We start from the raw sequence: 24046 nt of genomic DNA, 5'->3' as shown, positions 1-24046 counted from the left end.
CACATCCACAGGCAGCCTCTGCAGTCAGCAGGTTAAAAGTCTTTGGGAAAAGTTAGCCGCTCTCTAAATTGAACTATTTTCTAACTGGATGCTTATGTATAAAAACTGCTGGAATAAATGCATTTGGTAATTAACGTCTCTCCGTGTGGAAGGGAAGAAAAATCTTCTTTAAAACTTTAAAGACTATATTCTCCTGCATACAAAGATTAAGCTGAAATAATCTGTCATTGAATTGCTGTACGTGTTCTTGGTCCAGCTGTGTTTCAGGAGACTGGATTGCAATATGAAAACAGATCCCCTTGTACCTGGAGCTAGCCAACTGATTTTTCATGGCTAGTGAGTACTTAAAACTTGCAGGCACTGATGATCCATGTGCTTTCGGGAAACTGTTGCAGAAAGCATTTTCCCCATTTGCAAAACAAGTCTGCTGCTATGTCAAAATGGTCAAGAGATGTTTCAGAGCAGTAGTAGTCATATTTAAATCACTGGGGACAAGTTTTGTCCTGGTTGGCTGAAAAAGAAGTGACTTCATTTAAAGCTTCAAATACTGAGAGTTGTGTATTTAATTTTAACATTTTTGTGTAGACCAACCACACATAAGAAATAATTTCAGTAGCTTGAAAATGAGGTGTTTGCGCAGAGGGGTATGTCCTGAAAAAGCTGAGAGGGATTTGGCTATCCTACTTTGGTAGCTGGCATTCTGAATTGTCAAGGTTAATCTCCTAGTTCTTTCCACAAAGAGAAGTGGAGATGAAATGCAAGATACAGAGTTATTCTTCTAATTATGTGTGCAAGTATTGCCCTTTTTAATTTTTAATGTACTTAACAATACAATAATTTAGATCCAAAATGCTCAAGTTACTTTAGATCTTTTTTCCTCCATCTTTTAGATTGCGAAGAAGACTCGAACCCCAACTTCTGGCCCGGTGATCACCAAGCTGATATTTGCAAAACCAATCAATAGCAAAGCTGTTACAGGGCAGACCACTCAAGTGTCACCAGTCATTGCAGGTTGTACTACTTTGACTTGTTTTGCTTTGCCATTTTTTAAAGGCTTTTCAAAGAAATGGTAATTGTAGAAATTCTTCTGTCTCAACACTTTTACATTTCTGTCAAAGTACCTCAAGCAATTAAAAAAAAATCAGAAAACTTTTTCGGTAGAAGCAGATAAATGCAGTTGTTGGTACCTTTATACTTAGCTAATTTAGAATAATCTTGGTGATTGCAGAGTTGCTTTTACTGCAAGGTACTTTTAGTTCATGGATTTTGGGGAGGAGAAAAAAAATACCCAAGTGCCACAGAAAAGATTGCTTGATGAACGGAAAATACTTGTAGAAACATTTTATAAATACACAGGGGGAAAGGGAGACACATGCTTTTGATTATTTTAATCTGCTAATCATTGGACTTAAATGTAATACATGCAAGTAACAGAAAAATGTTTGAATGAAGAAAGTGACTTAAACCTGTGTTGTTTTTGTTAAGTTGCTCACCTACTTCAAAAATAACAATTGCAGAAGTATCTAGGAAAGTAATTAAGGCAAATAACAAATAGTCTTTCTGTTTGGAAAACAACTCTATATATCCTTATAAAAAAATAAAAGCCCAACTGATCACAGAACAACAGCAAAACCACCAACAAAATTAAAGTGTAATACCTTTTATATAATGGCAGTGTATCTAATGTTGCTAAACATCTTGGACATCTAATTTTTCTGAAAAAGACAAATGTAGGAAGCTGGTGTCGTCTTTAGAGCTTTGAAAGATGTCTAGCTGTTTACAGATTGATCAGCCTAAGTAGACCTAAAATATTTTTCAGGTATTTAAACAAATTTGTTAAGTCTGTACAGCACTGGGTCTTGAGCTGGTTTTAAAAAGGATTCAAAACACTGATAGATGCCAATGAATGGCACATAGCTGGAACATAATCTTTTTCTTGAATTGCCAGGCTGCCTGTAGCCTGACATGTGTTTCAGGTGAAAGAGGAATTCCCCATCCCACTCCCCAGTTTGTCTTCTTTCTCAGATTCCCTACCAAATATATAGACCTATTAGAAGATTACTGTGCTTATAAATACTTGAATTAAGTCCAAACAAAAAACCCAACCTGAAAACATTAAAAATTACTTGCAGTTTTTACATCAGTATTTTGAAAAATCACCTGTGCATGAGCCATCACTAAAACAATCACTGGGAGGTAAAGTTGCTTCATTAATTGAGAGGGAAATTTGTAAATACTGGTTTTCCCTCACCATTCCAAACAGCCAGCACAACTTGCCAGCTTTGAAAGGCTGGCATCACTTTAGAGAAGGTGTAGCATTTCTGGTTTGTGTTTTGACTTTTTATGCATGTTTTCCTGAATCTGATGAATGTTTTTAATTGCCTGGAAATACCTGCAAGCTCAGGTGGAAGTTGTAAACTTGAAAGACTTGTCAACATAAGCAACCAGATTCTCTTTGGGAAGCTGATGGGAGGAGGAGATGTAGTGAAAAGGGGAGAGCTGTCACCAAGAAAATAACTCAAAGGATTGAAACGTCTAGGTGGTGAATTTCCCCACAGACTGACATTCTTCAGGTTGCATATGGCTTTAGCAGCTGCTGGCAACTATCTATGCTGTTAGACTGCACAAAAGTGGTTATTTTAGAGCACACAGACTTCTGAAGAAATCAACTTGCCATGAGGATAGTGTTTTTTCTTATTAGTTCCAGTTGACTGTAATTGTTATGCCACTAGTTGATTTTGGATGGAAAAGTTATGCTGGTATTTGTTTGATTGTTTCTTATTTTTATAAATTTAGTACAAGAGAATGGGGGACAGAAGCTATGACAGAAATGAGTCTGAGCCAAAGTGGAGCAGAGGGAAAGCTTAGTGGTCAAGCATTCTTTGGAAAGAAACTTAGAAAGTATGGGAAAAAAAAATCTGTTTTCCATTCTGGGACTTTGCAGTATTCCTGAAACTGATGTCATGATTTGGAGCTGCCATTTTTGATGTTTACTCTTCTTTGGCATTGTAAAAATTGAGAGAATATATGACATGAAAACATTGGTGGCAGTGTGACTAAAAACTGATAGGCAGTGAAAGAGGCAACCATCAACAGAAAGGAAAAAACCTCAGAGCTGATTGTAGACAAACGAAACATCTTTACATATTTTTATTGGTCACTGTAAAAGAGCTCGTGTTTGATGGCTGAGGTTTCCAAGGAAGTAGTCCCCCACAGATGCTCAGTTTCTCTGTGCATTGGCAGCAGCCCAGGGCTTTCCCAGGAAACTGCCAGCTGGCTGGGTGTTTGTGTGTGGTGCAGGTGTACTGGAGTGCTCTGCTCCTCAGGATGCTCTTCTGGCTGTCAAGAATTATCAGCTGAATGGCATGGAAAGCTCAATGTGCATTTGGGCTCCTTTTTTAAGCCCGAGCAAACTGTCTTTTTGTTTGTAATAACAGCAATTGTTTTCTTCTTTTTGGCTAAATCTAATTTAAAGAACATCAATGTCCTTCCTGTCAGGTCGTACACTCTCAGAAGTAGGGATAAATTGCACAAAAGGCAAGGAAAACTTTGCTTTAAAGGTTACTGTGACCAGGGATAACTGGAGCTGATGGTATCTTCATTGTTTATAGGTAGGGTTTTTTCGCAGTCTGCTCCAGGGACACCACCAAAGACAATAACCATCTCTGAGAGTGGAGTCATTGGATCATCTTTGAGCACAACAACACAACAGACACCGAATAAAATAGCTATCTCACCACTCAAATCCCCCAATAAGGTAAGGACTGTTCTGGCTGTAGCCTTCTATCCCTCCTGCAGAGTGGTCTGAATGGAGTTCTCTGTGTCTTTGCTACAAGCTGTTTATTATCTCTCCAGAGATAATAAACATGTCTCCAGAGTCCATAAAAATATCTCCAGAGTCTCCATTTTGCATCACAATGCTCTGTGGTAATGCCCTAAATTAGATTTTTTTCAATTGGCTCCCTTACTGTGGTTTTAACTAGATATGCATTACTGCACAGTTTCCCATTCCTGCCATTTCCTGCCAGTCCCTAAGCATCGATTCTAAAAGCAGCTGTTCACTCTTAGCCAAGCACTCAAACTATTTTTAATGCCTTTGTAAAACATCGACAGGCTGTTTAAGAGGAGACCTCAATATTAATAGGTCAGCACTTATTAACCACTGCCTGCTATTGCACAGGCAATTTAGTCTTCCCTGATCACTTCTGAAGTGAATGAGATTTACAATGGTCCTTGCACAGAGCTGGGAATTGGCACAGGTCAAGGTGACTCTTGTATTTTAGATTTGATAATTGTCCTGAGAAGAGGAATATTGCTGGAGAAGGGGAGGTGGGGGGACAAGATGCACAATGCAAGCAAACTAAAATAACATATATTAAACAAAGTAAGAATAAAGAATTATTTTAGTTTGGCTATGCTTTAGTGATGCAATGTTATACAGATGGAGTAAAAGACTTGTGTTTCACAATTATTAGTAAGAGAAGCAACGTAAATAAGAAGTTAATTTTTATTCTAAAGTTACTTTTTTTAACTAGAAGTGAGTGTGAAAAAACTGTTTAGGGTTACCTCTTGAATTTACTGTTGATAAGCAATTCTAAGTATTTGATTTTTCTTAAAACATAAGGAAGTTTAGAACGGAAAGTAGAAAACCAGCCTTTGAAGGGGTGTGGTTATATAGAGTGCTTAAACACTGCACTCTGAAGAAATGTGGTGAGAAGATTGGATCTCTGTGGGAAACTGCAGTGTAGATTTGAAAGTACTGATGTTCTTATACTTTGCTGAATCAGTAGTGTGAGGTGAGAAATTTCTTTTCTTTTGAACAGCTTTTCTTTAAAATTCTTCCTTATGATGAAATAGTCATTGTACCAATTACAATGCCTTTATTTAGAACATCCCTCTTGACAATGCTCAGGCCTTAATGGGGCAATTTCCTTAAAAAAAACTCGACAAAACAAGTGGAAAGACAACCCCTTACTCCCATCGAGATGCTGTGCTAGATTTCTGCAGGAGCATTTTGGTGCTGGAAACCAGTGATGCCTTCAAGTTCCTAAGGGCTCTATTAGCTGTTGTCGCAGCTGGACCTGTGTGAGTTGTGGTTAAATGCAGCATCCTTGTTCACAGAGCTCTGTTCTGGTGGAGAGCTGTTCTGTCCTGAGGAGGGGAATGTATATGTACAGGGTCCTGTATCCTGCACAGAGGTTTAAACTGCTTTTTGTTTTGCCAAGCAGCTAACAGTGGTGTCAGTGGCCTCCCAGCCTCCCAGCTCCCCCCAGAAGACGGTGGGCGTCCCACTGAATGTAGCGTTAGGACAGCAGATCCTCACAGTGCAGCAGTCAGCACCCTCCTCCCCTGGGAAGGCCATAGTCAACCACACAACCACCCAGGTACAGACTGACTTTCCTTTGTCTTCTGCTGTGTCTGTGTCATTGCTTGCTGGAAACTGGAGTGTTGGACCACGGCCTGGCAGCGGTCTGTCTGCCGGTGTTCTTGGAATGGTGTTTGCTTAGGAATTGGCAAAAGTAATGCCCCAAGGAGTGTATACTTCTTCAGTTGAGGGGTGCAAACCATTGCAAGCCCATACAAGGGCATACTGTTAGAAAGTAACTTTCCAACCTGGAAAGCCCCACTTGGTGCAAATTCTTGTTTCTGTGTACTGAATCTCCCAAGTCACATGAAGAACTCTGTGACACGAGGAGGAGTTCTTTGGTTGGTTCTCTTTCTTCTGCCAATGTTTCTATGCCACTGCCTAGGTATTTCTGAGGTTTGCAGTGCTGGAGTTCATATCCCTGCTGTAGAGGTCTGGGCTGAAACCTACAGAACCAGAAATTATTTATTATGTGTCTCATTTCTAGAAAAACGGGATTTTCCATAATTGTTTTTATAAACATTTTTGCATTAATTAATCACAACACAAAACTGACCTTTCTTACAAATGACAGCTTTTGCTGTTTTCCTCTTTTGTGGTCTTAGGTAAATCTTTTTTTATCACAATATCTGTTCTCTAGTTCTGGTAAATATGAAGGGATGTGTATGGATATAAATATATCCAGAGTATGGATATAGCTGGGAGTGGGCACACATGTACAGCATGAGACAAGAGATTCAGATAGATTTTCTCGGTCTTATCTTACTGATATGGGAAATAATTGGAATGCTGATATGGGAGTATGGACACCATAGAAATTTGAACTGTTTTTTTCCCCAGGGAAAACTGTCTTCTGAAATAGTTGTTAAAAGGTTTAGTCTCTCTAATGTAAGCACTCTGAGTGAATGGAGATGTCTGTGGGAGTTCCTGTTGCAAAGCTCTCTGACACAACACAAGGACTTCACCTGTGTTCACTGGGCTCAAGAACATGCCTTTAGAAGAACTGTCCCTTGAATTTTACAATTTTCCCAGTTGTCCTTGGATAGCAGCTGCTCATTTGTGTGCTAGAGAGAACTGGTCTCCCTTTGATAATGTCTGTGACTATGCTTGCAAATAGTGCTTATTTGGTGCTCTGGCTTGTTAAAGTACAAAATGTCCTAAGAAAAATAAAAAATCCCAAGAAAATACCTTTTAGAAGAGCAGGTTGTTTTTCTAGTAAAATGCGTGCAAATTAAGATTTCATTTGTGTAATTGTTGAATGCTAGGCAGCTGGGAAAATGTTCTCATAAGAATTCACATCATCCTGTCAACTAAATGTAATACTTAAACTTGATGTCAAGGACAATATACTTTATACCAATATTAAAAGGTACTGAGGCTAAAAAGCTGAGCTCTAAAAAAAGTTAAATACAAGGAGAAAAAGGAAGAAATCAAGGTTTGAGGTTGAGCAAGTCTGGGAAAAGAGGCTGTTACCAAACCAGTAGACTTATGAATGTGTATAAATGAAATAAAACTTTCTTGCTATTAGTTCATAGTTTGAGAAAAGTTGGAAGGATGAACTTTTGCTATATTCCAGGTATACTGATACTCCAGCTGTAAGGTAGCACAGGTCTGCTGAGCTCCCTTTCTTTTAGCATTTTGCCTTTTTTCTTAATGAATTTGTTTTGCTACTCCTCATTGTTCTTGCTTCTTTCATTTCTCAGCTTGTACTCTTTCTGATGTCCATCAGTTATGGATTCTGTTTCCTTTTCCTCTCAAGGGTTGCACAGTGATTTCTGTTGATTAATTATAAACTATCTTAACAGGACATATCTGTACACATGCAGATAAATTATGATGCAGTCCAGAGAAACTGTTCTGCAAGTTCTTACCATGTGCTTTTAATAGTAGGAATATTTATGTGTTTGGTTGTCTGATTGTGGAAGACAAACCGAGCCATGTTCTCTGTAGTCACTTGAAATAGTTTTGGCAGATGTATCTTGTGCAGTGGACTGAGTCACCCTACTCATGTTTACTCTGGTGTTTGGTGTAGAGCATTGAAAATGGAACTGAGTTTACTCTGCGCTATTGAGAGGCATTTAATCCCTTTGCATCTCTTCTCCTTTTGAAAGCAAAAAGAGGGTAACTGTCTTCCCTCTCAAGGGTACGAATGCTGTGCTAGAGTTGCTCACTAACAAATTGAGAAATAAACTTGTTGATGTTCTTTCTGCCTTTGTAGGAGTAATTTTATGCTGTCTGTGTTGGCTTAACAGGCTGTGAAATCAGCAGTGCAGACCATTACTGTAGGAGGAGTGGGTACATCTCAATTTAAGACAATTATTCCCTTGGCAACTGCACCCAATGTTCAGCAGATTCAGGTACCTGGAAGCAAGTTCCATTATGTCAGACTCGTTACTGCCACAACAGCCAGTAGTTCAACCCAATCTGCCAGCCAAAATCCCAGTACGAATACTCAGCCTCTGCAACAGGGTAAGTGCTGGTGGTAACATTGTCTGAAGCCTCTATTGGGTTTTTCTTTCATGTTTGTTCTTTAAGGATTAAAATGAATAAATAACAGAGATCCATGAAGACTGCCAGATGTACTTGGTTTTGTGGTAAGACCTCCATCAATTCTATATTCTACTGCTACCTCTGGTCTGTATGTGAAAATGCTCCTTTGTATCAAATTGCTCTGTAGCTGGGCCTGAATCCTGGGAGTATTTTAGGTTGCTTTTCCCTAGTTTACTGGATTTGTGAGTGGTTCATGGCCTCTTCCATCTCCTCTATATGAGAGCGTGAAGGTGGGACAGCCCACAAGCATATTGCCAAAACTCCTGTAACATGAAGGTGTTACATATAAATTGCTTTAGAAGTGTCAGGTGTTTTTGCTGGTTTCTGTCCATGCTTTCCAGAGGGGTAATGGAATAAAAGATTTCAAAGGGAGAAGGGACGTAAGGGAGATCCAGTGTCCAGAGGAGGTCTGCACTCTGGCTGTTTTTTTTTAATCCATTGATGTGAAATGTGTGCCAAGGACCTGTTTACAAAGATCTTGTCTAGACCCAAGTGTTGCATGCCATGAGTTACAGTGTTAAGTACCTTGTGTTATGCACATGTGAAAGTCTGAAGGGCTGAACTGTGGACTTGGAGTGACTAACACGTGTTCATATGATGTTGTTTCTTGACACCAGCGAAGCCCGTGGTGGTGAACGCGACCCCCGTGCGTATGTCAGTTCCCATAGTACCAGCACAGACTGTGAAACAGGTGAGTTGAGTTTAAGTCATGTAATAGTTCTGACCTGTCTTGGCTGGACAGAAAAAAAGTCTGCTTTCAGCTCTGTAAAGAGGTGTTCTACTAATCAAAGTGTGTTCTGAATGACTGAAACACTGATTTCATAAAGAGCTCTTTTCTCTCCAGGTGGTGCCCAAACCAATCAACTCAACTTCTCAAATAGTCACTACTAGTCAGCCTCAACAAAGACTTATTATGCCAGCCACTCCACTGCCACAGATCCAGCCCAACCTCACCAACCTCCCTCCAGGCACTGTGCTGGCACCAGCTCCTGGCACAGGAAATGTTGGCTATGCAGTCCTTCCAGCTCAGTATGTCACACAGGTATGGCCTTTCCCAAAAATGGTTAAGCAAATGCTGCTCTTGTGGAATATTCTGCCTTTCTCTTAAAGGTTTCTGCTCTGTGACTGCCACCTGACACTGAGGCAACAGTTTCTTTTAGGGACTCTTGTCAGAATGATGACAGCACTTCAATTTCAATCATAGTTGCAATTAAAGCTTTTTAAAAACTGTTAAAGTTTTTTTTAAAACTCCTTTTCTCAAAGGAGTTTTTATTAGCATAATAGCACAGCATTTCTGTAAGCAGAATCGGTGTAGTGCAATTTTGAGTAGTGTAGTACAGAATTTATAATGCCTTACTCGAATTACATAGATCTCAACTTCGAATTTCTAATCACCTAGACCCTGCATATTGGGTCAGATCTTGATACACAGTTTGCTTCATCACTTTAGCATTCATAACCTAGACTTGAAAATCATATGGAAGAGTACAAGTCACTTGGTCCTCAGAGGAAGTGGAGGTGACCCTGGCCACTGGTGGTCACAGGGCTCAGTGTACAACAACAGTTCCAGTCCAGGTTCATCACTTAGAAAAGCTTGATTTTATAACTGCTCTGTGTGCTGTTACACTTCCCTGTTTCCTAACAGTCACCACCACCTTGTTGTCTGGGTGTCTGAGACCTCCATGGCCAGTAAGGAACAGAGTAATTGGCCTGGTGCCCAGAAATATTGAGGGGACGAAGAAATCCTATTGGTTTGTCTGCTTGGTTCACAGGACCTTCAGGGTCTGATGATGAGAAAGAGAGCATATATGTGACCTGCTTGATCACAGAATGGCTGTCTTCATTATAAAATGGTGTTAGTTAATGCTGAGCACATTTCCAGGGCTCAGAAGCAGCTGGTATCAGTCACCCAGCTGAGACCTAAGGAATCATTTTTTGCTCTCTTTGCCAGGATCTGACCAACATTCAGGATGAAAAGGAGAAAAATTATATGTTCTGCTGAAGGCTTAAATTTATAGAAACAGACTCTGATAGCTCCTGACATTACTGGTACCAGACTGGTTGCCTTTTGGTTTTTTCACAGTTGCAGTTTGACCCTGAAGATTGGTACTGTGTCCTTCCAGTCTAATTCTGCAAATTTTACTTAAAACTAGTCTCTGTTGGACCTCTCCTCTGAGGTTTATGTCCAGTCACAACCTGTCCCCATTTACCTGGCCCCTAGTAGGTCTTTATCTTGCTATGTACCAATATGTCCCCAGAACCTGTCCCAGCAGTAGCAAACAGCTGCTTCTGGGTAATGCTAAAGAAGGTAGCCGAGAGCAGTGTTGTTTGGTAGGTTCTTATGAGATTTTGTTTTTTTAATGTGAAAAACAAATGGTGAATTCAGGTATGCAGAGGGGTTGGAATGCAAACCATTTTGTTTACTTTCATACTAAGTGGTTTGTATATAAAGGAAGCTACTAATTTGTGCAGGAAGTGATTCCGCTCTATTAGGGGGAAAATTAGCATGTTTTTAGGTGCTGTTTGTGGTCCAAATATTTCTGTGTGTTATCCACGTCGTCTGTATGGGTCTAGACACTGGAATAGACAACAAAAATACAATCTAAAATAGTATTTTTATGCTAAGTATGGAGGCAGGAAGTTGCCAGCTGGTCCAAGTTCTGTGTCTAAAAGTGTTCTTAGAAGCAAGTTATTTTTGTAGCAATATCTGAAAAGCTAATTTGAAGACTAGCAACACATTCTCTTCTTTATAATTTCTTTCGTGTCAGGCATTAACCTTTTTGTTTTGTTAGCTACAACAGTCATCCTATGTATCCATAGCAAGCAACACTGGCTTCACAGGGACATCCAGTGTCCAGTCCCAGGCACGCCTGCCGTTTAATGGGTAAGACTTCTGAAAAAAAAAAAAAAAAAAAAAATCCCAAAATCTGTAGAATAGGCTGCTTGAATAAATATGAGGTCTTGGAGTTTGGTTTGGGGAATTCTCAAGTCTGCTGTGGTGTGATTATTACCTCTGACTGAAGGGTGTGAATCTCTCTGACATTTGAGCCAGTCTCTTGATCAAAGCTGTGTTTTCCTTTCTGTTTTTTGAACTCATGTAGCAGGAAGTTGACCTGAAAGCTCCCTGTTGCTTGTTTTTTATTTGCAACAGCATCTGTGAGCTACAGGCCTCAATTATTTCTCAACATTGCTTTAAAGAGGTTCTGGACAGCATATAAGCTAGATGCTTAACACATGCAGAAATTCAGCCCAACAGCAAAATGGATCCTGATAGGAGGCTTTGGGTTTTTTCAGTCTTGCATTTTTCATTTAAGGATGAAAATAACAGCTAATGTATATTATTTTCCTTTTGCCAGTCCAGCAGGCTTAGCTGTTTTGCACAGTCCTTTTGTGTTACGGTTTGCTGGAAATTGTGAACATGAAGTTGCTTTTTTGTTGCTGCAATCTCAACTGATGCAAACTAATCCCAAATCCAGATGCAGCTATTCAAATGAACGGGTTTGATTTAATCTCCCTGGTATTACGTGCAGAAATTGCTGGATAGAGGTGGAACAAATCTCATCAGATGTGATTAGTGTCACAAAATCCAAGTCTTAGGAGCAGTTAAAGACTGTCTCTACCATAAAATTTATCTGGAAACTGAATACTGTGGTTTCGCTTGCTTTCCCATTATTCCAGGGGGGGTATTTTTTGTTTTCTTCGATTTTTTTAATTCCAAGTAGAACAAAAGAAAAGGCACAATCATGTTGTGTGAATTTTGGTTGGATCTGGTCCCACTGCACTTGAAGAGATTCTGGGGAGGGTTTGTTTCCCTGACTCCAGATTTTAGTTATGCTTCCTCTAGCTTTAAAGCCTAATTTCTACTTCAGGCATGCATCCAAATTTGCAGCAAATAATCCATCTCTTTCTGGGTTAGAAAGGCACTACTTATGATAGCTACTTAAACACAGTCACCCAAAAGCCTAATGCGAGGGGAATATAAAGATTTTTTCGACGTTTTTATTATGATCTATTTAAAATAGGCAGAAACTGATAAAACTGTGTGTATATAAATGCCCTTTTCTCCCCCCAGAATTATTTCTTCTGAGTCTGCAAACCGCCCCAGGAAGCCTTGCAATTGTACTAAGTCTCTGTGTTTGAAACTGTAAGTACAACTTGGTACAGTTTTTGTCTTTTAAGCCTTATTTTTAACATCACAAATGTGTGCCAAGTATCAGAATATAATGGTTTTAAGTATGCCTGAAATTTTATGTCTAGATGGTGACTTAAGGTGGATATTGGTGGAGATGTTGCAGAGCCTGTGTGATTTTGCAGCTCCTGTGAGCTATACGGACCATGACATTTAAAAATGTCTAATTTTGCATCATGTACCTTATTGCATGGTGGAGCCAAGTCCACTCAGCAGCTCTGGTTGCCTTGTTGGTACCATGAGTGAAATGGTATCTCATGGTATCATTAGTGGGTATTTACTATACTTTGGTGAAGTGCATCATGCACATGAAATAATACCATGCTAGATCAAATACTTCAGAAAAATCGGGCTGTGTGTATTTTATTAAAGGATTGAATAGACAAGTGATTCTTCACTGATAGGTCTGCCTCTTGCTTATCCATGAGATATTGTGCTATTCCATTCCATGTATTTGTAAGAATTTGACACAAAAGCATTTGGAGCTGAGGAGAGTTTCTTCGCCTTGATCAAAGTCAATTTACTGATATTTCTGTGGCAGGAATGGGAGGAGATATTGAAATTATCTGTGGTTCTGAATCCTAGACAATGAAGAGGAAATCAGGGGTGTGGTACTCAAAGGGGAAGTGATGTAATGGCATTTGAACCCAAGTTAAGAAGTTTGCTTAAATTCTTAAGCTTGGGTGTCTTTTGTGTAGTGCACCTCACCTCTGTATGGGGAGGTGTACCTTGTGTTTCATAGTCTCAGACTTGTCTGTTGCATAGCAGGAAGATGTGTAGCTGTTTTTCAGATATTTTGCATATGTGACTGACCTCACAGTGCCCAATGTGTAGATGTGTAGGGGGCTAGGTTTTGGTGCCTGAATGTGCCCTAGAAATGCTGGGAAAGGAATGGCATCACTGGGAATAATTCGCACCTTCAGAGTGCTGTTAGGAAGAAAACTCTTCTTGTAAAATCACTGATGTTGTGTGTTCTGGGCATTGGTGCAGAGGAGATGGTTCATTCAATCTGGCACAGGTACCTTCTCACTAGTAAAACCTTTTTTTTGTCTGGAGGGGAACTTATTTCTTTCCTAAATGCTTGTGTAAAGTAGGCACATAGCCTATTCTACTAAGAAGTCAACTCAGTTATTTGCTCATGTTTGTTGCTGGCCCTGGTTCTTTTGGAAACCAGGGCTATTCTACCACTGAGTTTTTAAAAAGAACAGAGAGCTATTACACACTGTAAAAGCTTTAGATTTAGTTTGTCCCTGGGACCATTCAAGATGCTAAAAATCTCCAAAATCCAGTTCAACCTGATAACAGGTTGCAGTGGACTCCAGGGCAACCCCAATCTATTTATGTAATGCTAGGCTCGGCCAGCCACAGAAAGCCACTTTAGCAATGGGTTTAGACTGCAAAAAATGACCATACACCCCCAGCAGGATTTGAAAAGCGAGTGAAGAGGATCAGCAGCTTTTAGCTATGAGCTGGAGGTGGTCCTGAAAGCCTTGAAACATGTTGGAGTTTGTTGTGGCCTAAGCCACGTTTGAGCTGGGAATGAACGTGATATTTCCATGTATCAGATCTGTGAGTCTGTGGATTGGTGAGATGTTGTTTTTGATGGCAGGCACCAGAGGTACATAAGAAACATGGCAACACGATTGGCTTTCACTGTCCATGTTTTGCTGCTTTTTGTTCATATATTTGTCCCTTTTTAAAGTCTGCTTTATCCTCATTCAGCTCCTTGCCCTGGTTACCTGTGCTTCAAAGCCTCTGAGATATACTAATTGTTATCCCTTTTCTAGTCTTCCATCCCGGCTTAAGGGCAAAACTAACAAAAAAAAAACTCCTTGCTGGGTTAGTTTGCCTGTTAACTGTCACTTCAATTGCTTGCCTTTTGTTTTGTCTGTGTGAGGGCTCCTGAGTGCTGACTTGGACTGACTGGCTCAGGAGCTGGCTGTGAGGTGGCTGCAGCAGACTGGCCCTCAATATGTGGGTGACCCAAGAGTCAGTCGTGGAAAAAGTCTCATTAGCTTCTCATGCTGCTTGGGGGACGTGTGCTATGTGATGAGCTCAGGTGGACACCCTTGAGCTCCACCTGTGTCTTTATTAGACAGTAGCTAGACTTGCACTAGAGGATTTTGGCTCTGCAATGAGGTTGGTACTGCTTGTACATGTGGAGTTGAGCATAGGATGACCCTTACCCATATTGGTGCCAGAGTAGGAACCTCTTACTGCAGTGTGGGAGTCAATACTCACACACCAATGTAATGGTCAACATTTACAAATGCTTTTTCCATCTTCTGTTTCAGGTATTGCGACTGTTTTGCAAACGGTGAATTCTGCAATAACTGCAACTGTACAAATTGTTATAACAACCTGGACCATGAAAACGATAGGCAAAAAGCAATAAAGGTGAGGGGCCTCTTCCTCTGCCCCTGGGATCAAGTAATTTAGCTTCTTTTTTCTGAAGCTGCAGAGTGGGGCAGAGTGGGTGTATAATGCCCTGATCTCCTCCCACATGTGCAAGGCTTAAGTTCTTTTAGTGCATCTCTAAATTCTTCTCCCTGCATGCAATGACTGACCCTTTGGGTCTGCATTGACAGGCCTGCCTCGACAGAAACCCTGAAGCCTTCAAGCCCAAAATAGGGAAAGGAAAGGAAGGAGAATCGGATCGGAGGCACAGCAAAGGGTGTAACTGTAAACGCTCGGGATGTCTCAAAAACTACTGCGAATGTTATGAGGTACAAAGCATTATCTCATTTGAAAAATAGTAGCTTTTTCCCTTTAGTGTAGTGACTTCTCTCATTTGCTTTGACTCTTCCTTGTATTGCTATAATATTTTCTCTTCTGTTTGTTTCCATTCCTGTAATGTTACCCCTTCTCCCAGAAGTTTGCACATAGAAAGCCATGTACATGGAAAAATTGGTTGCTGCTGTTCTGTAATTTTAATTTTAAACAATTTAGAAACTTTGAACTTAGGCTTGGATTTGTTTTTTGCTGAATAGCACCGTTTTTTCCTAAAGAAATTTACTGCACCAAGTCCCTAGGAGGAGTTGAAGCAGCATCCCACAGATGCTGTGGGATAGAATGTGTCTTTGGAATTCAAAGGCAGAAGTTGTTGTTACCCCATTGCTAACTGATCAGTGTCTGAATGTAGAGACAGTGTAGACTGCCCTCTCTCAAAAGTCAGCTGACTGGAAACTGAAGGTTGATGAAGAAAGGCATGAATAGGAAACCACTTATTTACATTCTATGCTTTATGATTCAATTGATGTATACATTCTGGGAAGACATCTCAAGGTAAGAATTTAGAGAGAAGACTATTACTTGAGAGTTTGTTCTAATTGCTAATTGGTAAGAGAGTAAAATAAGATCTCCTTTTTGTTGTGATTTCTCATAAGGGGAGTCAAACTTGCAACAGGTTTCTTATGTTTTGTTTGTTTCTTTCAGGCAAAAATCATGTGTTCTTCCATATGCAAATGTATTGGCTGTAAAAATTTTGAAGAAAGCCCGGAGCGAAAGACATTGATGCATTTAGCAGATGCTGCAGAGGTCAGGGTGCAGCAGCAGACTGCTGCAAAGACCAAGTTATCTTCCCAGATCTCAGACTTGCTGACAAGGCCAACGCCAGCACTCAGCAGTGGTGGTGGGAAGTAAGTTAATGCTGCACGCTCTTTGAGTTGTTCTAACACAGGTTTTTTGATGTGTGGGACAAGTGTGTCCCTGTCATCTCTGAGCCTTGTGTGTGTAAGCTGTAGAGGTGGGATGGAACACTGTTCCTCTAACAGTAGGGATTCTGACCCACCAGTTCCTTTGGCTGTTAAATGAGGCTTATTCACTATCTAAAGGCTCTTGAAAGCAATGGGACAGATGAAATCTCATCTCGGACTAAAAAGTTGCCAGCCCTAGAGTTAGGTGTCTGTGTGTTTTTGCTGACACTAAGTGGATGTTTCTTTGTTTCAGGCTGCCCTTTACATTTGTCACCAAGGAAGTGGCCGATGCAACCTGTGAATGCCTCCTGGCACAGGCAGAGCAAGCGGAGAAGACGGGCAAGTCCAAAGCTGCAGCAGAGCGCATGATCCTGGAGGAGTTTGGACGCTGTCTGATGAGGGTTATCAGCTCTGCAGGGAAGTCCAAAGGTGACCCTTGTGCCATGAACTGCTGACTCATGCACATGAGCCACAATGAAGTGGACTGAACAGAACACTTAAGGCACAGGGACACTTTGGTTTAGCATAAAGGATGGATTTAATAATATTTGTTAATTTGGTGCTTGTTGTAAATTGACCCATGTAAGATTGAAACAAGAAATTCTTTTATAACAAGATGTAGAGCCTTTTAAATCTTAGCTAAGTCCTCTTCTATGTCAGACAATGCCTAAAAGTCAGTTCTTCTTCCCAATGTACAGCTTTTACCCCGAGTTTCTTAAAAAGTAGATGTGTTCTCCCCTTTCCCCCAGAATTAATTGTCCAAAGGGCAGATATAAATTATTATAATATATATTATTTACAGTGTATGGATTTGCATCACTGTGCATACAGGAAAACACAGGTGATGTCAACAGCCAGGTCATGCTTTTGCTGAGAGGCCTGTAATATGGAGGTACCAGTGTATCCAAGATAATTCTGAAAGGAAATAGGTAGATAAGCATCTAAATGGAAGGTAGTACTTGTATTTAGGACTTGACACAGCATGTCCCTGTAGTACACAGAGCACTGTGAGATACATAGGTAATAATACAGAGGGGTTGCTTGCAGATGTAGCACTGAGCAAGTCATGGAGAATATTTCTGGAGCAGGGCCCAAGGAGTACAGATGTGAATGGCATTACAAGGAATTTTTGATAGGAATGGGGCAGAGTACTCAGGTGTTTCTTAAGCTGGAACTGGAAGTCTAAGATAGTGGCCTGTCCTCAGAAGTGAGGAAGACAGCCACCATGCCAGACTGTCTGCCCAGTGTAGTGTTACCTAAGTGTGTAGCAGATTGATGCTGTTTTGGTGAAGCTTGGTTTTTCAGAGGTCTTCAGCAGCCTAATCCCTCACTGGATGTAGGGCTGTGCAGTCAGTTATGTTTTCTAGGATCAAGCTATAACCCTGGGAAAGTATTTAGGCCTGAGAGGCTGAAGTCACAGGAGATGACAACGTGCAGCTGAATCGACTTGCAAATGCAGGTAGGGATCATGTTCAGCCTGCTGTGGTTGTTCAGGATGCTGCATCTCTCCATGTTGGTAATTTACTTGGCATAAAGACTCTTTTAGTGTTGTTTAGAATAATTGTGAGAGCTGTGATCAGAGAAAGTGCTAGCACAGAATCAGGATTGTTACAAAAACAGATACAGATCTTTTTACACTAAATGGGGGGCAGTCAGCTATAGCTGGGCATAGACTAAGGCAGGGGATTTTTTTTCAGTATTTGTTACAGGCAATATCAGATCACATTTTTGATAGTGGAACACAATTGAAGAATTAACCTGGTTGGGTTAGTTACGTATCATGAACATCCATTAACCATGTTTAATGACAGGCATTTTTATTACCTGTCTCACTGCAGCCTGAACTAGCTACATTTTTTCCAAAAGGGATTTTGCATTCCTTCCATAAAACTGTAAATACAGTTCCAGGCTGGGGAGAGGTAGGGGCTAGGCACACCAGCAGGAGAGCCTCAGTGTGTGAAGGCAACAGGGTGGGAAGATGCTTCACCTCCCAACCCTGTGCACTGTGCAGAAGGTCCTTGACCCTTCTCTGGTGCCTCCTTGAAATGCCTGGGTGGCATGAAGAGCCTGGGAGGCAGCCAGCAGCAGTGGTGGGCTCACAGACCAGGTCTGACCTGCCAGTCACTGTCTGAAGGGCTCTGTCAGCTAAGGACATCTCCCTGAGTATAAATAGCAACGTTTGTGCGAATCTCTGAAAAGGGAAGCCACCTCTCATGTAAGTAAATGCCAGGTTTTTTCATTATTAGGACTTGGATTTACTAAAAAATCAGTGCAGTAACTTTACCTGTAGATAGTGCAGATATTCCGTTCCCTTCTAGTGACCTAATATAGTCTGTCCAGTAAGATTTGTATAAATGTAAATTAGTGTAAGTGAATAAAGTAATACCTACTTATGTTATTTTTCAAACAGATTGCAATATGCCTTTTGTTTAGACTTCAATCTCTGTTAATTTTGTATATATTCAGTGTTTTACTCTAAATTGCACCTTTTGTGATGTGTATTTATATACAGTGTGCAAAAGCACTTGTGAAATTTAGATTACAGTTGTAATTATGTATGATGGCATTGCTGGAGAATATTTTGCTTGTAAAGACTTTGAAGGTGCAATCAAATGCTCTTAGTTCTTCTATTTTGTTTTGAACAAGCTTTCTCAAATATTAAGCTTGGATTCCTCTCTCCCTTCTCCCTGGTGTAGAGTGTTTGAATTGGTTTTTGTACTTCCTTAGCCATTTGCATCAAACTGCTGGACAAGATTAACAGTCAAGTTCATCTAGTTACATAAAAAATAATTGGGAATGGGGCAAGGGTTCATTTTATAGTTCTGTTTACATCCAAAAGTAGAAAAATTAAATTTATATTTACAAGACCTATTCAAAGAATACACTTTTCTATATTGTACAAATAAAACAGTCAGATAAATCACAAAAAATAAACATTTATACTATTCTGTAAATATGATTTTTGCACTCCTTTGCTTCAGCACTGATAAATATACACAGAAGGTTTGTCACTGAAATACACAAATTTTTAACACTAGGTCCACTTTTGATGCAAGTACTGACTTGGATTTTCAGTGTGAGACCAAATGCTTCCAGAGATAAATAAATACCCCTTGGTTATTGGTGTGCTGTCATGCACAGCAATCCATGGCACAGTTCATAACTACTCAGAGCAAGTATTCCAACATTTCATGATTGCAATCTGTCACTGAGATTTCAGCAGCATTTTGCCAGTTGTCCCAAAAATCACATTATAGAGCGGAGGGAATAGTTTCCTGCAGTCTCTTGTAGCTGGAATGGCTCTGTGACAGTGATGGCTTCAATGTGCTTTTTTTGCATAGGTATTTGGATTGGGGGAAAAAAAAGCTCAGAGATTTTGGGTTGTTCCTCCCAGCAGTGATTGTATGAATTTCTGTGGTGCTGCTGCTCTCAAAGCAGAGCTTGAGTGCAGCAGAACTAAGGGAAGGAGGAGAAACCAAAACCAACCAGGGACAATTTTGTCAACCTACTGGTAGACAGAATGATACTTCTAGTATTATTACTGCCCTAGGATGTGGCAGATCACCGGTTTTCATCCCAGCTCCATCATGGATCTTGAAAGTGAGTGAACAGCAGGTTTTGCAGGTATTTGTTTCCTTCCACCTCTATGGATGCAACTCCAGTTCTGCATGGCAAAAGGCAACCCCTTAGCAGCAGTTCTGCCAAACTTTGCTATTCCAGGCAAAGCACTGCAGGCAGCTTCCTTGCCATGGAAATGAACTAACTGAAAAAGCCTGTCCTACTTGGTGGCACGAAAGCTATAGTTCAAGTGATCAGTGGAAAACATTGAAGGGAAGATGCTATGTGCCCTGGGCTGCAGGACACATGCCAGCCCTAGGAGGATAGGGCCATGAAATGGGAACTGAAATGCTTGCCCTGCTGTAGCACACCCATGTATTCCTGTCCGTAGAGGAGAATACTGGTGCTCCTGGGTGTCACTGGAAACAACAATCTGGTCACAGGCTCAGCACTAATCCAGAGGATCTAGACTGGAGCAGCATCTTTAGCTCTTTCATGAGACATACTGGAAAGTTGATTAGAGCTTGTGTAGAACTTGAGTGCCACTTTCTTTTCACATCTTTATTTTCCTATTTAAGTAGAAACTCTGAAAACTTTCTTGCTCCCAGATTTTATAAAGCCCATCTTTTTGGTAAAATCCAAGTGCCAGTGCATTGATTCCCTGCAACCTCATCAATTATCAGTTTTCTTCTGGCAAGAGCACTTGCAGCACTAAAGCCACCCAGCATTTCCAGGGACACTGCAGTCTCCTACCACTGCCCCAGGCACCTTGTGCAACCCTGGTTCATCCTGACCTGCCATATAAGTTTCATTAAATATGTGGCTGCTCTGCAGGACTGCTAGAGAGAACAGGGGATCAGATAAACTTCCTTGCTTTGCTCAGTTAAACTCTGGTTAGGGGGTTTGCAGTGGCCCAAAACAGCACTGCTTATCAACACCAGTTTTGCCAACATTGTTTCCTCATGTATGTTGCCTAGAGCTATCCAGCACTGAGCTCAGCAAGGAACAGCCATCCTTGGAATTACAATATACTCACTAAGACCATGTGTGGGTTTAGCTTGACTGACAGCTACCCTGTGGTGATGGAAACAAATACTTTCCTTTCAGTCTCTTCAATTTGTGCCTTCCACAAGAGTATTTCAAATTTAGGTGTTCGGTGAGGTGTGTTCTTATGTTTAAGTAACACCGTGTTATTTCCTTTACTAAGATTGTGTAGTGGTTGTTGATGCTCAGTTTCCCCTCAAATAAATGGTTTGTGAGGGTGGGAAAGAGGGGGCTTTCTCCCAGAAGCTCCTGGAAGACTTTATGTTCTAGACACAAATGCCACAGCTTGGTATTTTTGTTGGCACCTCCTACTCTGCCATATCGGTTTAGGACTTGTTCTGAAATGCTTGTTATGTGGTGCACACTGGCCGAGGGCAGACTCATGCCACCTAATTTTTTTATGTGGAGCACTGACCTGCATCTTAGCCTGTTCTCATCCACCTCAAACAGAGAGGCAAAACAAGCCTCACACTGCAAGTCCACGGCCAACTGCTCGGCCACCCAGCCAGCAGTGCAGGTGAGGCTCTGCACGTGCAGTGACAGATCTGTCAGCGCGTTGCTCAGGGCAGAGCTGGGCAAAAGCAGGCCTGCGCTGTAGGGGTAGTCTGGGGCCAGGGTCTTGCCTGGAGCTGGCTGATACTGAGCACGAATGCTTCCCAGAGTCAGAGCTCTCCTCTGAGACGGGGATGCGTTCCAGGGGCTGGCATTGCCACTGCTGGGTGGCGAGCTGGGGGCCAGGCTGCAGCTGGCCAGCAGTTTGTGGTAAGTAGCCTGGAACACAGCGCAGGTAGGGCTGCTGCTGCCACAGGCTTGGTGGAGGGCCCTGAGAAACTGCTCCAGGGGGTCCAGGCTGAAGGCATGTGTGTGGAGGTGGTGGGAAGGAGTGCCTTTTTGACATGTGTGGTTAGAGGAAAGCCACTTAAGGCTTTCAGTGTTGAGCAAGAAGCTCAGAAATCCCAGTTTGCGTTTGCTCTTAATAATGTATCTTCCCACAGAGTCTTTTAAATTGATAAAGCAGCTCCTGGCTTCATCAAAGAGGTTGCTTATTTTGGTGAAATTTCCAGCTAGCAAAGACTCCTTTCCATAGGGGCCTCTGCCATAAAACACATCGCACAGCGAGCTCATCAGACGCACAAACTTGACAGTCCCACTGCAGTTCTGAAATGAGGTAAGGCCCAGTTTCTGGAGGTGCTCCAGTGCCTCAGCAACACCCTCGCTGAACAGCAGGGTAGCGAGGTTGACCTTCAGGTGGTAACTCCCTTTACTCCCAGCCCTGCCTGACTCAGGACTGCACAGCTCCAACACCCTCTGCTCGCCCAAAGCTGCCAGCTCCACCACATGCTGCCACCACATGATGTCACCGAGCCACTCGACCTTGTGGAAGCACTGCAGAGCATTCCTTATCAGCAGGAGGGTATGACAAACATCAAAGAAGTACGCGATGCTGTGAGCAGAACCGGGTGGATGCTGGAAAGTGCACTGAATCCTTTTGGGATCTATCCTGATCCCCAAAGCCCTGGCAGTCTCAGCACCGCGAGCAGAAGCACCCGATGTCACAGCCAGGACCATCATCCCAACGTTGTTCAGCTTATGGATGGCCTGACGAAGGAGCTGAGCAAGGAAGTTGCCGGATGTACTGTTCACCAAGAAATAGCCAAGGGGAGCTGTCCAAGGGCTCGAGATGCCGACTGCCATGAGGATTATTGCTTCCGACGCCAGTGGAGCTTCGTCAGCGTCAAGGATGCCTGCTCCCAAGTCAACAAAGCCCGTCAGCTGTTTGCTCTGTGGGTCCCACTCCTGCTGCTTCTGCAGGGACACATCCTGTACCAGCACGGCGCAGTAGCGGCAGGCCTGATCCCCTCTCTCCACCTTTTCCTGAAGCCGGAGAAAAATGTCACTGCTGAAGCCTGCAGCAGCCTCGTTATTAGACAGCCAGCTGAAAAAAAAAAAAAAAAAAAAAGGGATGTGATTAGGAGACATGATTCTGGAAAAGTTGAAGCAACAGGCAGCACTTTTTACGACTTAGGACATGGTCAGCCATGCCCGAGCTGCAGAGAAGGCTGAGACATGCAGGGCAAAGAAGGCAGCCCTGGTTTCCTTCATGCATAGTCCGAGTTTCTCTCCTCTCACCCTAGTGGTAGGAAGCCAAGGAAAGTGTTGACCATGCAGGGAAGTAACAAGGCAGCTTCAGGACAGATCTGTTACATCTATTTCTACACCAGTACTGGAAATACATTCGGAATAAATGAATAACTTAAAACTTGCTTTGTCAGACTGTAAGGATGAGGGAGAGGAAGAATCTTCCGTAGGTAATCATAGGCCTTAATATGGTAGAGATGGAGAAGACAAGCAAATTGCCTCATTTCTGGTGAGTAGTCTGCCATCTGCCTCCAGCTGTGCAACTCTCGAGGCAAATCTGCTTAAGAAATCACAAAAGGTCAACTTTAGCAAAACAAATAAATGGCTGGAAACAGAGGGATGCATGCCATAAACACCCCGCAGAATACAAAGCAACAGCATGGCCTCTGGAACAACTCAGTCCTGAAGGCTGGCATGCAGTGTAGGGCTCAGCAACTACACCACTGTGCCTCGCCTCTTCCTTGGCACGGGTTAAGCAAAGACACGAACCCGGGGCCAGGGAATGCACTCTGCTTCAGCAAGCGTCCCGGCAGTACCTGAAAACTGCGCCTGCAGCAAACTCACGATTTCCTCAGAAAGCTGCCGCTTTTCCGCCAGCTCCCTGAGGATGCTCGGCACGGTCCTGCGCCGATGCGCGGGGCCGCATCTCCCGGCGGCCGGCGGCTGCTGCTGGTGCCGCGGGGCGTCCGGCGGCGGCCGCGGCTCCCGCTGTCCCTGCAGGCTGTAGTTGTGGTCCCCGGCGGGCGGGCTGGGCAGCGGCTGCTTCAGCGTTCGGCCGGGGGTCCCGCTCCTCCTGCGCCCGGCGGCCGGCGGCTCCTGGCGGGGCAAGGAGAGGGCAGGTCACGGCACACGGCGGAACCCCCGGGGGGGTCGGGGAGCGCGCCCGGTACCTGCCCGCACCGAGGGGAGGAAGCGGGAGGGCACGGCCCCCCGCCGCAGCTTCCGCCGCAGCCCGTAGCGCTCGAAGTCCCCTTCGGCGAAGTGTCGGGAGCAGAGGATGGCACCGGGGCCCGGCCGCCACGCCCGGCGGCTCCGCGGGTCCACGCGGTTCACGGCGCGGATCCACTCGCGGCGCTGCGCGGCGTCCACCGGGAACCTGCGGCAGAGGGAGACGGCGGGATGCAGGGACGGAGGGACGGAGGGAGGGATGCGGGCGGGCGGCGCGGGCGCACTCACTGGTGGAAGGAGATGCCGCGCTCGCGGCTCCGCCCGGTGTCGCGCGCGGTGCAGCCCAGCGCGGAGCAGCTCCGCGTCATGGCCGCCGCCGCCGCACCCGCCGCCGCGCGCGCGCCGCGCCGGGCCCGCCCATTGGCCGCCGCCGCCGCCCGCGCGCCCGGCCGCCGCCTCGCCATTGGCCGGCGGGGCCGTCGGACCGCGGCCCTATTGGCCGCGTCACCGCGGGAGGCGGTGGCGGGGCCGGGAGCGGCCCGAGCCAACCGGGAGCGGCGGCGGCGGCGGGCGCAGCCAGTGGCGAGGGGCGATCCTGAGCGCCAATGGGAGCCGCGC

At 43.3% G+C, this 24046-nt stretch overlaps 2 protein-coding genes across 6 annotated transcripts in view; one reads left to right on the top strand and one right to left on the bottom strand.

The window, feature by feature from the left end:
* LIN54 (lin-54 DREAM MuvB core complex component) overlaps positions 1-18753 on the top strand; it is a 39743-nt gene extending 20990 nt beyond the window's left edge. For 3 of the 5 annotated variants that reach the window (XM_021549318.3, XM_021549319.3, XM_021549317.3), the window contains exons 3-14: positions 891-1011; positions 3612-3757; positions 5229-5384; positions 7618-7834; positions 8533-8606; positions 8760-8957; positions 10708-10799; positions 11988-12059; positions 14399-14501; positions 14693-14830; positions 15540-15742; positions 16053-18753. In XM_021549318.3, the coding sequence (XP_021404993.3) occupies positions 891-1011; positions 3612-3757; positions 5229-5384; positions 7618-7834; positions 8533-8606; positions 8760-8957; positions 10708-10799; positions 11988-12059; positions 14399-14501; positions 14693-14830; positions 15540-15742; positions 16053-16254 (1722 nt within the window). In that variant the 3' untranslated portion in view covers positions 16255-18753. The remainder of the gene's footprint in view (positions 1-890; positions 1012-3611; positions 3758-5228; positions 5385-7617; positions 7835-8532; positions 8607-8759; positions 8958-10707; positions 10800-11987; positions 12060-14398; positions 14502-14692; positions 14831-15539; positions 15743-16052) is intronic. The other 2 variants (XM_085578174.1, XM_085578175.1) reach the window with 2 other exon arrangements.
* On the bottom strand, positions 18590-23817 carry THAP9 (THAP domain containing 9). Its single transcript, XM_085578173.1, has 5 exons — positions 23717-23817; positions 23441-23636; positions 23077-23356; positions 22667-22817; positions 18590-22337 (listed from the first exon to the last, which is right to left on the bottom strand). The coding sequence occupies exons 1-5, from the start codon at positions 23794-23796 to the stop codon at positions 20411-20413; spliced, it is 2634 nt and encodes an 877-aa protein (XP_085434299.1). The 5' UTR covers positions 23797-23817; the 3' UTR covers positions 18590-20410.
* Between the last annotated feature and the right edge of the window lie 229 nt (positions 23818-24046).

This window comes from Lonchura striata, chromosome 4, assembly GCF_050655825.1.
Source record: "Lonchura striata isolate lonStrDom1 chromosome 4, ASM5065582v1, whole genome shotgun sequence".
NCBI lineage: Eukaryota > Metazoa > Chordata > Aves > Passeriformes > Estrildidae > Lonchura > Lonchura striata.
This window is presented reverse-complemented; position numbering and strand designations above follow the sequence as displayed.

Coding starts and splice junctions, on each gene's coding strand:
- THAP9 (XM_085578173.1), bottom strand. CDS start 23,796: ATGACGCGGAGCTGCTCCGCGCTGGGCTGCACCGCGCGCGACACCGGG. Junction 23,357..23,440: donor CCTCCCGCTTCCTCCCCTCG/GTGCGGGCAGGT, acceptor TTGCCCCGCCAG/GAGCCGCCGGCCGCCGGGCG. Junction 22,818..23,076: donor GCTGCAGGCGCAGTTTTCAG/GTACTGCCGGGA, acceptor TTTCTTAAGCAG/ATTTGCCTCGAGAGTTGCAC.